The sequence below is a fragment of the Rhinopithecus roxellana genome, chromosome 1 (assembly GCF_007565055.1).
Source record: "Rhinopithecus roxellana isolate Shanxi Qingling chromosome 1, ASM756505v1, whole genome shotgun sequence".
In the NCBI taxonomy this organism is placed as follows: domain Eukaryota; kingdom Metazoa; phylum Chordata; class Mammalia; order Primates; family Cercopithecidae; genus Rhinopithecus; species Rhinopithecus roxellana.
Genome location: NC_044549.1, coordinates 195714761 through 195729975, shown reverse-complemented (window position 1 = coordinate 195729975; position 15215 = coordinate 195714761). Strand labels below are relative to the sequence as shown.

The following is a 15215-nucleotide window of genomic DNA, read 5'->3' as shown; positions in this document are numbered from 1 at the left end:
TTTTCAAGTTCTATAAACTCCTCAACCAATACACACACACACACCAACAGTGGCACCCACAGGCCAGCCTGTTCTATCCAAGTAAAAACAAATCTATTGAAAATAAAAGCCATTGTCCATCCAGATTAAGGGTATGTCTTGAGCTATCCCCTAGGAATATCAGTATATTTTAGTTGTTTAATGCCCAGCTTCTAATGACTTTGTTGCCTTTTGCTTGAGGGGTGGAAAGGGGAGAGGAAGATGTGTCTTTACCTGTCATCTGTATGAGAAATAGTTCCCTTTCCATTAAACAGATAGGGAAGAAACAATGCTTTATCTCTTCCTAAAAGACTAAAATATCAGGGCATGGAAGATGCTCTAAAGACTTTCCTGTCTCTTCATTATGTAACTCTGCTCATGATATTTTCAGGGGGAAAAAAGTTCTATGATGAGTTCACGTGGGAAAAGCTGCATAGTTTGCCCTACAAGTCATCATTAATATAAGTACTATTCTAGGGATTCATGTGGCTTTAACAAGTGTTTTCTCTGGAGGTGGGGAGTGGGGGAATTAAGAGCAGTTTCAGATGCAGCAGTGCAGTTTGTTTTAAAAAATACAAAAGTGATTTTAAACTGTAGCATGTTGTATAAGATGACACTTTCAAAGGCCTTAGTTCTGGGCTTCACAGAGGCTTGATATTTATTTTTTCTCTGCTTAAGCATTTCTTCAACAGAGCCCTCGACTGCTCCTGCAGCTCAGTAGAGATCCCTGAGCTCCTCGGTGATCAGACATCTGGCCAGCAGGAAGCTGGGAGGTTTCTATCACAGAGATTTCGAACCACACATCACAAGATCTTTTTCTGGTTTCTGCACAACTTATTTTTGGTTTCTGCAAAATTAAAAGTCGACTCTTCTTCCCACTACGCCAAGTTGCCTACCCTGTTTCACCTAAAAAGTATGTGATTTAAGAGATAAACAATTTCACAGCATTGTGCAGAGGGTCACAAATTCTCTCAAGTGCCCTTGGGGTATCTTCTAGAGAAAGGGGGATTTTTAGAATGCTGTTAAAATGTCAAGAGGGTAAATGCAGAAATCCCTTTGTAGTCTTCAGACACCAACAAAGCTGGACCCCATGCCCTTTTGTCCTCTTGTCCTTCCTTCTGTGGCAGACACCAACAGGTGAAGGGAGCTGGCCTGGCTGAGCTGCATCAAGACCTTTCCCGGCTGGTGCGTTCAAGGCCAGCACAAGAGAGCACTTCCCCTGTGCTTTACTAGACAGTGCGGTTGCACAGCTCCTCCCCTCAACACCGGGTGCTCCCGCAAGAGCCCTCCACATTAGAAGGGTGTCAGGTTCAGACACCTACTCCTCAGCAACCCACGTGCCTCCAGGAGCACCAGGGGACCCTCTATAGTGTTCAGAGGTGAGGACACCAGAGAGAAAATGCTCAACAAGTGGGCTTTGTTCTGGACAAACAAAATAAGCAGAGCTGACTCTATGCTATTTGTTTTGAAGGAATCAATTCTTTCATTCTTCATTCATTTTTCCACTTGCAGGTGGCAGTTGGCCTGTTTTACTCTGGCTTAATATATATTCTGATGGAAGAGCACAGGGCTTCCCTTAGCATCTCATAATACAGGTGGGTGTGAGCCAACCATCCACTCTGTCCGTAACAACCAAACTCCCTCATAACTGCCACAGAACCAGGCTGAATCGAAAAGTGTTCCCAACAGCGTGGGAACTCACATCAACTCTCTCAATGTAGACAATGGGAAGGAACTTCCCTGTACCCAAGGGTCTGTGAATCGAGCATACCAGACTTTTCTTTCCAGACCCATCAAGCCCCCAAACCAACTTCTCACAAGCCTGTCTGAACCCCACTTCTGTGGTCTGTGGTGGACTGAAGTGGGGACAGGATACGAGCTGGCTCAGCTTTGCTCTAGCTGCCTGGCCTTGGCAAAGCTGCGGGAACACCCTGCTGCCTGACTCTGCCTGGCTCCTTCCTACCACAAGCCCTTCTCGGCCCTTTCCTCACCCAGTCACTGCTCCTGACCTTGGGCCTATGTTTCAAACAAGGAGGCAACAAAAGCAGCTGATTCTTGGCTTTTGCCTTGGTGGCCCAGTTGCTGAAGATTTAGGGAATTTTTCAAGGGCAATTTTAGCCAACTGTGTTTTTTGTCTTCCACTCTGACTTTAAGATCTCAGCTCCAGGTCAGGTGTGGTGGCTCACACCAGTAATCCCAGCACTTTGGGAGGCCAAGGCGGGCAGATCACTTGAAGCCAGGAGTCTGAGACCAGCCTGGTTAACAGGGTGAAAGCCCGTCTCTTCAAAAATACAAAAATTAGCTGGGCGTGGTGATGTGTGCCTATAGTCCCAGCTACTTGGGAGGCTGAGGCAGGGAAATGACTTGAACCTGGGAGACGGAGGTTGCAGTGAGCTGATACTACGCCATTGCATTCCAGCCTAGGCAACAGAGTGAGACTCTTGTCTCAAAAAAAAAAAAAAAAAAAAAAAAAATCTCAGCTCCAATTAGGACAAGGTTCTACTGCCAGGTCACTGCCAGGTAAGATGTCAAGATGCCATGATTCGTGTAAGTTTTTGAGGATACCTCCCCTCAATATGAATCAGTCTTGATGCATAAAAGCATTAAAATAAATTGACCATCAATTTTCTCTATCCATGTGGCTTTAATCCCACTTCTCTCACCTTTAGGGATCAAGGCATTCAAGATAATTCATCTGAACTGCTCATCCACTAGCCAACTACCGATTTAACTGTGTGACTTTAACTCTTAGTCCTTTGCCACATGCAGGCTCTTCCCCACACAAATACCTAAAATACAGAGTACTGACAGAACAAGATGATGACTAGTTCTGATAAGGTATACTTTCTATATAAATTAAAACATAAAACATATCACTGAAATAAAGTAAAACTGTAATCTAAAACTTTTTTAACAATCCATTTTAATCATCTAAATTATTTACAATACAATAACATGGAATCATCCTTTTTAAGACATGGAATTATAAAAATCAACAAGTGAATGATGCTTCAAATAATACATTTAAATACATTAACCAAATTTTTTCAGTGCTTAAAAGTTTTTCTCCATGGGACAGCAGGCTCTGGACAAAACTGCCTAGCATACAAGTCTTCCCAGTTTCCTTCTATCATACCAGCTGCACATAAAAAGGTTCATCACCTTCTGTCTCTAAAGTGCCTCCCTACTGAGTCTTCCCAGGCAGACAGCAGCTCCTGGGATAGTACTGTTTGGCAACAGAAAAGCCCAAGCATAGAGGACGGATTAAAAGGCAGGGACGAGACACCGTGGATACACATCCCAAGACAGAGGATGCCCCAAGCCTTCCCCATAAAGCTTATCTGTCTGCCTGTGTCTCCATGATGGCAAGCATAGAGCTGCTTGGGACCTCCAGGATGATGATATGCTTTTTACATTCTGAGAATCAAAATGGTCCTGTAATTCCCAATGGAGAAAATAGAGCCAATTCATTGTTCACCCCTCTCCCCCTCTCCTGAAGCCAGTTTTTAAAGATGAACATTACCCAGAAAATAAGCCCCAAAGAATTCTCATCTAAATGGTCAGACCCTTCCTAAATTACCTTTGGCAACCTAGGTAATTATTTTCTATTACACACCTCCAACCTGACCCTTTCTACAGTTTCAACTATAAATGTTCATGCCCCTCCTCAAATAGTGTTTCTAAGATGAATTTGCTACAGGTTTGAGTACAGAGGGAACAAGCAAGAAAAATGTCAGTGTTTATGTTAAGGAGAGTGGTCAGGATGTCCCCAGTCCTCATTATTGGTCCCTTCTCTCTCTCTGTCCTCCAAGGTAAGTTCTTTGTTGACTTGATAAGCCTTAGTCCTTCTGTACAACTTCTAGAAGGTACACCTAAAGGTGCTTCTTTGCACTTCCAGAACTCACCTTCTATTCTACCTGTAAGGTTGTAGGGGAGTATCCCAATCAGCATGGTGCCTACCCCTGCAGCCACAAAAACCAGCCAGGCATCGTGTTCCTGCACCACCACCTGCCTTCCTGATGGCCACTGGTGCTGATGACAAAACTGGGACAGTACCGCAGCTGGTTTCCCTTTTTCAAGTGTGTAGATACGAAATAAAAAAACATTTTCATTCCCTCACAAGCTTAATCTAGTAATTTAACTGCTTTAAAAAAAATCAAACCATAAACAAACCTATGTACTAAACAAATCACATGACTTGATGACTTCTTTAAAATTAATGTCAAGGAAAAAAGGAAAAGTTGATCCCAAATAAAATCCCTTGACCACAGCTGTCTGAAATTCGCCAGGGGAATGGGAGAACCTCAGCTCTTTCCTGCCCTGTATTTCAAGGGGAGTGTTGTGGCCTTCACAAATGAAAATTACGAATCACAAAGATGAATGTCCTCGCTTCAAACCTGGTGAATCCTCGGGAATGTCATGAGGATGACAACACAAGGTTAATTCATTTTTTTCTCAGTCTCTCCCCTGACTCCACAAAAGCTTTGTCTTCCCAACACAAGGGGCTGGGAGGTCCAGTCTAGGCAGAGCATGCTGTTGGGATAAACAGTAACCATGTGATCCCATGATTCCCAGGGCTCTGAGCACAAAGCTTTTCATCCCAGTGGCAACTGGGATGTGGGTAATTCTGTAAACTCATGGCCACACCTTTAACGCTTGGGTGCAGTGGGTGGAGTCAGCCAGAGCTCTTTTCCAGCTTCATCTAGGGTCTTCTCTCTGGAAAAGCTCAGTGACATTCTTCAAAGGTTTATTTGGTTAAGGAGTATTGCTAAAACACTTTATAAAAATCCACTTTGAACATATGTGTAAGCTGAAAAGAAAATGACATATACACCTCCATTGAAGTTGGGAAAGTGAAAAGGCTGATGAAGTATCTGAAATCCTGAACCTTTCCTGGTTCTTTCTATTTTAATACAGCATACAGGTAACAGATGATCTCATTTGTTGACCCAGCATTCAATTTCCCTAAAACTGCTCAGCTCCACTTGGAAATCACCAGGGGACTTGAGAATCTTCCCCTTAGACTCAGGGAGCCACCCAGACCAGGAAGAAGGGTACTGATGTTTTTCAGGGGCCCCAAAGCCCACCTTTTTTTTTTTTTTTTTTAGCAGCCTTTCCTGCTCCCACTTTATGATCCCTGCTGGGCCATGCACCTCCCAGATGGGCAGGGGAGCTATACCCATTGTTACAAATAGGAGTCATCAGACTCTGTATTTAAAAACAGAACTGTGCAATGAGAATGCTTTCATCATCACCCACACAGACGAGCGGAAGCTACAGACAGAGAGCCACTACGGATGGTGCCCGGAACAGAGGTGAGAATGGCCCAAAACTCTGCCTCCGGGAAAGGTGCCAAGTTTACAGGACTTATCGTGGTGCCCTCACCAGACCCCTCCTCCTCCTCCTCCTCCGTGGCCGCTGGCTCCTGCATCTCCTCTGGGGAAGCCTGAGGCCGGCTCGGGTAACTTCTGCTGCCTGAGACAGTCACATGGGCTCGGGACCTCTCACCTGAGGTCTCTGGGTGCTGAACTGGCGTGGAGGTAGCTAGGCGCGGGAGAGAAATGTGGTCACCTGTGTCATCTTCTTCAAAGTCGTTAAGGCAGTACACTTCGTCCAGGTCAACATCCAGTGTCCGGAAGCCCTTGGTGACCACACCAGGCCGGGGGTCCAGGATGCCCCCAAGGTGAGGCTGGGCCAACTGCTGCCAGTGGTGAAGGGTGGCAGAACCTTGCAGGAGAAAGGGAATGGAAGAAGGGGGACAAGGAGAAGAGAGGGTTAGGATGGAAGTCCAAGACAATGGCTGTTTACCACCCTCAAAGTGCTTAGCGTGAACCCCAGCAGGGTCTGGGCCTCCAGGTGGACTGCAGGGGGAACTTCAGTGGAGCTGCCTTCACCCTTCCTGCATGAAACAGTAGCCAAACCCTACCATGATCAGAAGCGGTACCAAGTTAAGCAATCAACAATTTTTTGTTTTTTTTAAGTAAAATCCACACCATAGTATGTGCAAAAGAGGTTTGGTGGCGAGGTCTTTATTTTAATCAACCGATGTCCGCCCCAGAACTCAACACCTTCTCATTTTACAAAATGGAAGGGGGAAAATGGCAAGATAAGCACAAAACGGGGGCCACATGTACTGATTCTAGGCCAAATACACACTCCTGGGAACAGGGAAGACATAAGCTCAGGCAGAATAAGACCATGCCAAGCCAAGCAAGCCCAGGACCCACAGCAAGAGGAAAGCAAAAAGAAATGAAAGCAGCACACAGAGATATGTGGTAGATGTGACCATCACCTCCTTTACTTAGGTTTTTGGTATTTTGCCAGCAACTCTGAGAGGCTGCTGGGTTAGGGAGAAGGAATCGGGTTAAAGAGGTGTGATTTAAGAACACAGTAAGTCCACATGGAGGTCTAATGCCAGGGAGCCCATCTTCTTGATGACACCAAACCCCAGGACTCAGATGACATCATGCAAGGTCTGTAATAACACCGGAGTGTGTCCCTGAAGACCTCAAGGTGTCACAGGTGCTCTACAAAGAGAAGTGTTCCTAGGCCAAGCATGCTCAGGAAATGGAAGTGTTTTTACTGAGGGGCATCACAGAACCTTTAGTGTGTTACAGTGTTTTTGCCCAACTTACTTGACAGAGCAACCCTTTTTACCTTGGAACACTTATTAATGCCTCACATGACACCATGCTAGTGCATGGCCCGTGAGGCTCGCAGGGCTAGCCCCATTCTACAGATGCAGAAGGCACTCAAATGTGCATGGCCACACAAATAAATATTCCATGCTCAAAGGAGAGACTTCTGAAGAGGTTCTTGGGCACTGGAAGGCAGGCGCCTTCCTGCACAAATGGATGCTTGGGCAGTCACCACTGGTTTACCAAGGGTATACTTCCGGGGTAGGCAAGAAGCCCTCCAGGATACCAGGCTGCCCTGGTGAGCGAAGGAAAGGGAGTCAAGGATGCCAGGAGCCAGCAGCTCAGGAAGTCAAGACAAAAGACAATGGAATGCAGGCAGGCCAAGGTGGGAGGTGATAGGGTGAGGGAGAGGCCCCATGGTGTGCGCAGAGAGTCTGCCATTTCCAAACACCCCTTGGAAATAACTTCTCATGGGTCAATCTTAGCCAGGGAAGCTTGAAAGGGATTTCTAAATGAGCAATTTCAAATCCGCTTAAAAGGAAAAAAAAGGTGCACACTGCCAATACATGTTTAACGAGTTCCTAGACACCAACAGGAAGGTTTATCCCAGTTTTAAGAGTTCACGGGTACAACAGCAACATACTTAATCTGGATCTATTAAATGTAAATAGAAAATACTCTAAATTCAAGAAAAAAAGAAATAGGAAAGAATGACATACAATGAAAGAGGGTATCACATATCTGTTCCCTCACTAGGTACTAAGATGCATCTAGAGCGGTGTTCTCAACTAGGGTCGATTTTGCGCCCCATACGCCTCCCCTGCCCAGGGACATTTGGTAATGTCTGGAGACACATTTGGTTGTCACAGCTGTGGAGGAACGGCATCTAGTGCTAATGGCATCTAGGGGGTAAAAGCCAGAGATGCTGCAAAACATCCCACAATGTACAGGACAGCCCCCACAACAAAGAACGAACTGGCCCCAAATGTCAACAGGGCTGGGGTTGAGAAACCTTGCTCTAGAGCTGTGGTTCTTAACTCTCGGATGTTTTGAGAATCTGAAGGAAGCTGTGGACCCACTTCCTAAAGGAAGGGTGCATGCTAGCAACACCGTGTAAACAAGGCCGGGGCTACGCAGACCTGCGGAGACCAGTTCACGAGCTCCCGAGTCCCAGACGCCACAGCATCGCTGTGATTTTTTTAAAATTAAGCTTCCCTATATTGAGGCAGGCCTGCATGGCAGTTTGTTTTACATGTATTATACCAACTCACTCCTCAAAACCAACCTAGGAACTAAGTATGATTAAACACTTTACAGATAGGGGCATGGTGGCTGCCTGAAGTTAGATAACTTTCCAAAGCCACTTAATTAGTGGCGGCATAGCTGGGGTTCAAAACTAAAGACCAAGTTTTCACACTGCCCATCCATCAAAACCCACAGGTCTGAGAACAAGAAGGACATCGGTGTCCCAGCTGCACAAAAGGTCAGCAGCAGAATTTCCAGATGGCTGTCCAGGGCCTGCCAGAAGACATTCCTGCTGATAGGAGTTCTCTGCTGTCCCTGGGGACTCGCATTCACACTACCTAATGGGCCCTGGTATAAATGCTCACTGGCTGTGCAGGCACATTCCTGATAACAAAACAGCACCACGAGAAGTCTTAAAGAAGCCACTGTACTCAAGGAAACTTGAGTACAGGAAGGGAAAGTAACTTGCTAGAGGCTGCATAGCTGGCAAGTGGCTTGACTGATCTGGGACTGAAACCAAGGCTGGCTTCAGTGTCCATTCTCTTAACCCTCAGCAGTGAGAGGCCTCACACATGAGAGTCTCCGAAACCTAGTCAATAACACACCTGAATGGCTTTCTAGATTCCCATGCAGGTGCTTTCTCAAACCTGACTGTGTTATTTCAGTTATGTCATGCTGTGGGGCTCATGGACTATCTCCACTCCTGGCTGGTTTCAAGTTCCCAGTGGGGTTTGCCAAGCCCATCAACTGGGCAGAACACCTCATGCCTCACCTCCCTGCTGCTGCCTAAACCACCATGTGGGAATTCTACCAATCTTCTGGCTGCCTGGAGTCCTTCCTTTGACACAAGAAGGTGTACGAATTAAAAAATAAATATGAATTGCATCTTTTTTTTTTTTTTTTTTTTTTTTTTGAGACGGAGTCTCGCTCTGTCGCCCAGGCTGGAGTGCAGTGGCCGGATCTCAGCTCACTGCAAGCTCCGCCTCCCGGGTTTACGCCATTCTCCTGCCTCAGCCTCCCAAGTAGCTGGGACTACAAGCGCCCGCCACCTCGCCCGGCTAGTTTTTTGTATTTTTTAGTAGAGACGGGGTTTCACCGTGTTAGCCAGGATGGTCTCAATCTCCTGACCTCGTGATCCGCCCGTCTCGGCCTCCCAAAGTGCTGGGATTACAGTCTTGAGCCACCGTGCCCGGCCTTTGAATTGCATCTCATTCAGAGCCCAAGTTGCCTCTTCTTTCCATTTCTCCAGCTCATTCCCCAGCCTGGCTTCTTTACTTGCCAAACACTGTAATACGAGCTACCTCCCATTACCAACTCAAGACCTGCTCACTCCTCTCACCCACATTAAAATCAGGCAGGAGTTGGGCAAACAGGGCAAGGAAAGAGAGGAAGCTTCATGTTCCTGGTTGGCCCTAAGATAAAGTTCTATGGGAAAAGGGCATGGACAGTGGGGAAAACTTAACTATGGTCATGGTGTCTTTCCCCCTCTGCTTTCCTTCCATACCCCAGTGTTCCAGCTAAAACATTTTCAAGTCATCAAAGGAGAGGAAACTCCAAAATCCACTGATGTCAGAGAAGCATCAGGGTTTAGACACTAGAACGAAACCTGCTGGATAATGCACAGCTTCAAAATGTATCCTTTCCCTTATTTACATATTATTTATTTGAAAATGCTACCTTGGTTATGATTAAGCAGAAAGGAAGTGCAAATTACAGGAAAAAAATACTCCCTGCCTTGGTCTTTTTAAGGCGGATATCTTTCTAGTTTGAATGCTGTTTGTTATTCACCTGCTTAAAACTGGTAAGGTAAGATGAAGAGACAAGAGATTGCTAGCACTCTTAAACACTTAGCTATTTTGGCTTTCACAATAAGCAGATGGCAAGATTAATTAACAGGTAAGGGAGCCAGATGGAAGACACTGATTGGCTATCTGCTGTGATCTCAGCCAACAGTCTCTCGGGACCTCCCCCCAGGTCCACTTACCTGGGCTGATGGTGATCATGGGAATCTTACTAGCTTCTCAGTGGGCCAACAGAAAAAGATAATTTAAGAACATGACCCTAGTGCTGGTCCAGATCTCAACACTAGTAACTTAGCCCTACAGACCTGGACTGGAGCAAGCTTGGGAAGCCAACATTTTAATAAGCACCTATTAGATGCCAGGTACAATATAAAATGCTTCTCATTTACTCCTCACCAGAATCTGGTTTGATAGCTATCAGCCTATGTCATAACTACAACTAAATAGGAAACAGGGCTCAAAAAGTGGGGTGATTTATCTAATGTCACAGTCAGAGCTGTACTGAACCTGGCCCAGGCTGACTTCTGTGTCGGCATCCCATCTTATCATATTAAACATGGTAACACAAAAAAATAACTGTAGAGGGGAGGGAAAAAAGAAAATATTGGTTGTAACAGCTAAGAAGTCTGAGCCAGGTGTGGTGATTCACGCCTGTAATCTTAACACTTTGGGAGGCTGAAGTGGAAGGGTAACTTGAGGGCAAAGGTTCAAGACCAGCCTGGGCAACATAGTAAGACCCTGTCTCTACAAATAAATAAATTAGCCAGGTGTGGTGGTGCACTCCTGTAGTCCTAGCTACTTGGGAAGCTGAGGTGGGAGGATTGCTTGAACCCAGGAATTCAAGCTTGTAGGGAGCTGTGATCACACCACCGTACTGCAGCCTACGTGACAGAGCGAGACCCTGTCTCAAAAACTAAATACATAAATAAACAGTTAAGAAGTCAGAGAACTACAAAATGGAGCCTAAAGGATCTATATCATGAGGTTGTGTTATAGGCCACTGTGATAAGACAAATAACTTTTCAATGGTATTGATTTAGCCTCCTGGGTAGCAGAGCACTACAGATGAAATTTACCTTGCTAATCTAACAGGATTTCCTATTATCCTATTAACTGATCACAAAAATACTGCCAAGTCACAAAATTAAAAGAAATAAAGATGAACTGGCTAAAACGTGTGCTTTGAAAATAAATTCAAAAACATATTCTTAAATGATCTAATGAAACACAGAGTCAAATATAGAAAGCAGACAAGACAGAGATGATAAATTCCAATGATTTTTGAGTGACAAAGGAGAAAAAAGAAAAGTAAGGCAGAAAGTAAAATTGCAGAAATGAAAGATTTTATTGAAAGAACAGACACACTGTAGATCAGAAAACAATCACCAAGCTTACAACGAAATAAATAATCAAAAAAGAGAAAGCCATACCTTTTTGGAACTCTAAGAAGGACCCCAATTATACAATTTTAAAATAATCATAGAAACAAACTAGCCCACCCTCTTCCTCTGGAGACTATGGAACCCAGTCATGTCCTGGGTCTTTAACAAGCACAGCCTTACCTTATAGCACGCGTTCTCATGGGGGCAATATTGCTCCCGAGGGGCAAAAACAGGTTCTTTTGGGGTGAATGTAATTGGATTGTTTTTATTTTAATACCATAGATATACTATTTATGTATTGTTTATGTATACTGTATATGGATATACATATAGTACATAAACAATATATCTGTGGTATTAAAATGTCATCGGGGTGATTAGGAAAAAGCGTCTTAGAAGGCTCCTTAGAAGGGACACTAATTTTTAAGAGTTGGGTAGGTTCTGCCTTACAGAAGTTTTGATTTGGTTTGCATCGTAAGTGTAACACAGTTTTAAAATAGCTTCTCAAACTTACATGGCTTTCAAAACTAAAGGAGTAAAAAATGAAAAATAGAAACACTTGGTGGCTCTTGGGCAGGGTGGTGGTATGTAGAGGGAAAACATTTTTAAGTGCCTAAAAAAAAAAAGGAGGGAGGGAAAGAGCAAGAGAGGGAGGGAGGGAGGAAGAAGTTTTTCCATGAGTTTAATCATCTGAGGTGCCCCTGATACTAAAATATGAACTGCCCCTGGAAAAGGGTGGCTTAAGGAGGTACAAAACTCACTGTCTCCACAGCCACCCCCCTCCCTGGGCTCCAAATTGTAGACTCTAGGAGCCGAGCTCAGAACATAATGCATCTGCCAAAAGCCACAACCTTGTTATATGAAGTTCAAATCAAAACACATAAGCCCACAAATCACATTCAGGTGGTTACGGGAAAAAAAAAAAAAAATCCCCATTTAATAGAGTTTGCTTGGAACCTCTCCCTGACACCAAAACTTCAGAGAAGCTAAAGCGTTAATTCTCTGCATTCCTCACACCCACAGGCAAAACCTAATTAATTTTTGAATCTGTTAGCAATGCCTCTACTGCCACAAAAGGTTTTTATTTCTAAGGTTCTAAAGGCAAAGGAAATAACCAGAAGACCACAGTGCACATGCCTGTCTCTCCTTGGTGAGTTTGGTGGCCTATGTGTGCACTGTCACACCTGCCAGCCAGAGGGAAGGGATGGAGGCCTAGGCTGAGCGCCACCCTCAGAGGAACTCAAACCAGCAGCGCGGGTGGCTGTCTCGGAAGAAAAAGGAGTAGGCGTGACAGAGGTGACCCGCCTTCCGCAGGTGGATCAGGGACCACAGGGAGTCCCCCAGGAGGACAGAGAGAGGCCGAGGCCCCGCGCGATCACCTTCCAGCGGCTTCACGATCTGGAGCTTCTCGGGCAGGTAGGAGCGGCTGCTGAAGGACATGCCGGAGAAGCCGGTGAACTCGGAGAAGCGGGAGTGCGTGCCCAGGGACATGATGCTCTCAGTGGGTGTGAGGGAGCCACTGCGCAGCTCGCCCTTCTCCGCCAGCTCCTGGAGCTTCCTCTCTTGCTCCTCCTCAAAGAACCTCCTCTCCGAGAGGTAGTTCTCCCGGCGCAGGGACAGCCGCCTCAGTGCTGTCTCCAGGTCGTGGGAGCCTGGGGTGCCCGGCGTCCCCAGCTTCTTACTCCGCTCATCATTTCTGGAAGAAGAAAGGGGTGTGAGGGTGGAACGCTAGCCAGTCTCCAACAGCACAGAGGCCCAACTGCTCAATGCACAGGGGAGGACGTTCCCTGGGGCTGCAGGATTCTCCATGGGAACCAAGGCAAGCAGCTGACATTTAGGCAAAAGGGGGAAACAAATGCTTGTCCAGAACTACTGACCAGCCAGGGGTCTTTTTTAGTGGGGTTGAGGGGGGGTGAGGACTAAGGTGGGATGAATATTTTGCACACAGACTAGGTAAATTCAGTCCCTCTAAACATCTCCCTCAAGAATCTTTAGGAAGAAACCTGTAGGCTGCTGTTCCTGGCTACCAGAAGGGCAACTGGTTTAAGGGATGCTTCTCTCTCCTCTTGAAGGAAAGAAGCCCAGACCCTGAACAAAACCTGCTCTGATCAAGGAGCTTCCTGTCTGTCTGATCCAACTGGTCCCGAAAAATCAATTTTATTAAGTCAGAGGAAAACGATGCACAAAGTGGACAATTGTGTGTGTGTGTGTGTGTGTGTGTGTGTAGGTTCTGTAGGGCTTCAGGACAAGGGGGAACTGACCACTCCTGAGGAAAACCCAGTCCTGGGCACCTTGGCCCCCGCTGCACCCTACCCTCTGAAACTTGTGACCACATTCTGGTCACAAGATAGAGAGCCTGAGTCCTCAGCCTTTCCAACATCAAACTACAAAAGGGTCACAAAACAAATGTCTATTCTGTAGCCTTACCGTGAAGACTAACAAATATATATATATATATATATATATATATATATATTCATTAATCCTCCCCTGCAAGCATTTCACAGGATAGCAGACTTTCTGGTATCATATTGTTATACATCTTTAAGCTGATTAAAATATCATATCAAGGATAGTCGTAGGCTTGGTGGGTAGGTAAAACAGATTTGGAGAACTGTTAAGGTCTGGTTTTTTTTTTTTTTCTTTTTCTTTTTGAGACAGCGTCTCACTCTGTCACCCAGGCTGGAGTGCAGTGGTGCGATTATCAGCTTGCTGCAACCTCCACCTCCTGGGTTCAAGCGATTCTCCTGCCTCAGTCTCCTGAGTAGCTGAGATTACAGGCGAGCGCCACCCCGCCCAGCTAATTTTTTGTACGTTTAGTAGAAATGGGGTTTTGCAGTGTTGCCCAGGCTGGTCTCAAACTCCTGAGCTCAGGCAATCCTCCTGCCTCAGCCTCCCAAAGTGCTAGGATTACAGGCATGAGCCACCACGCCTGGCCAGGTCTGTATTTTTCAGGCAACTCTCATCTACCTCCCTCTTAACAATTACTAAGCCTGCAGGCAATCCATACTACCACTCCTCACCCCAAAACAGAGAAGTGAAAACTCCCAGCTTGCTCACCCCAGGTCGGCTGCCTCTGTTTCCAGAATGATGCTGTTGGTCTTGTTGTCGAGGACGACGTTACCTATGTCGCTGCCGTAGAAGCTGGACCGGGGCGTGCTGACACAGCTGGACAGGAGGGAGTTCATGGCCGAGGACTGGTTGGAGCCAGGAATGTTCATAGGAGAAGGGGTCAGAGATCTCTGCTTGACGACCTGGTTGATGTTTCTTACTGTCTCAAAGACACGCTTCTGGTGACTAGGGAGAATGCACAGCATCCGTGAGTGAGCAAATGCGGGCACGACCCTGGAGTTTAACCCTCCAAAAATGACCAACTGAGGAGCCAAAAGGGAACCTGGCCTGTGACGAGTCCCCAGGCAGCCCACTATCCTGTGCCTGCCACCTGCTTCTTAGGGTATTGGCTGCCTCCTTCACAATGCGAAATTTCAGAGCTGCAACACCCACTAAATCCAGAACTCGAACCACGGTTGTGCTCAAGACGCCAGCAAGAGTGAAACTGCGTTTTACATCCCTAACGCTTAACCTACAAATAAAAATACTTCAGTTGACTTTTGTCTCCTAGTTTTCTTTTTTCATAATATTCACTAGAATACATGCGGCAGCAGAGCCGTGTTCACTGCTTAGCACATAGCAGAGATCCACGAACACTTGTAGAATGAATATTCATATAAAAAAAGCAAGACTTAAAGTTAGTCTTACACTTCTGTAATTAGATGATCAATACTAGATTTGTCTATTTTTTGGAAAGTGTTATTTCAGGAGCAGAACCACACTTTGATGCTCATTTGTTCCCTTTTAAAGAGAAAAGGGTAGGCATGTTTTTACAATGGCCACTTCCTTCTGGGGTGCAAAGGGTGTCACACATATACCGAACCTCTCTTGGACATCTGTCACTCCCAGGATCTCATTTAAGTTCTGTCTATGGAGTCTGGGTACAGAGAAAACACAATGAAATCTGGTTCACAGGTTCCTTACAAACACCTTGGGGCAGGCTAAGTACAAGAGTTGAGTCAGGAAGAGAGATGGTAGAAGCTCCTATCCTTAGGTGTATTCAGAAGGAGATGGAAGCC

At 45.7% G+C, this 15215-nt stretch overlaps 1 protein-coding gene across 10 annotated transcripts in view; it reads right to left on the bottom strand.

Annotated features, from left to right (window-relative positions):
- TRAK1 (trafficking kinesin protein 1) overlaps positions 1 to 15215 on the bottom strand; it is a 139588-nt gene that overhangs the window by 10350 nt on the left and 114023 nt on the right. For 4 of the 10 annotated variants that reach the window (XM_030935386.1, XM_010374300.2, XM_030935358.1 and 1 more), the window contains 3 exons: positions 14146 to 14382; positions 12465 to 12781; positions 5404 to 5745 (listed from right to left, as the gene is read on the bottom strand). In XM_030935386.1, the coding sequence (XP_030791246.1) occupies positions 5404 to 5745; positions 12465 to 12781; positions 14146 to 14382 (896 nt within the window). The remainder of the gene's footprint in view (positions 1 to 5403; positions 5746 to 12464; positions 12782 to 14145; positions 14383 to 15215) is intronic. The other 6 variants (XM_030935403.1, XM_010374302.2, XM_030935368.1 and 3 more) reach the window with 2 other exon arrangements.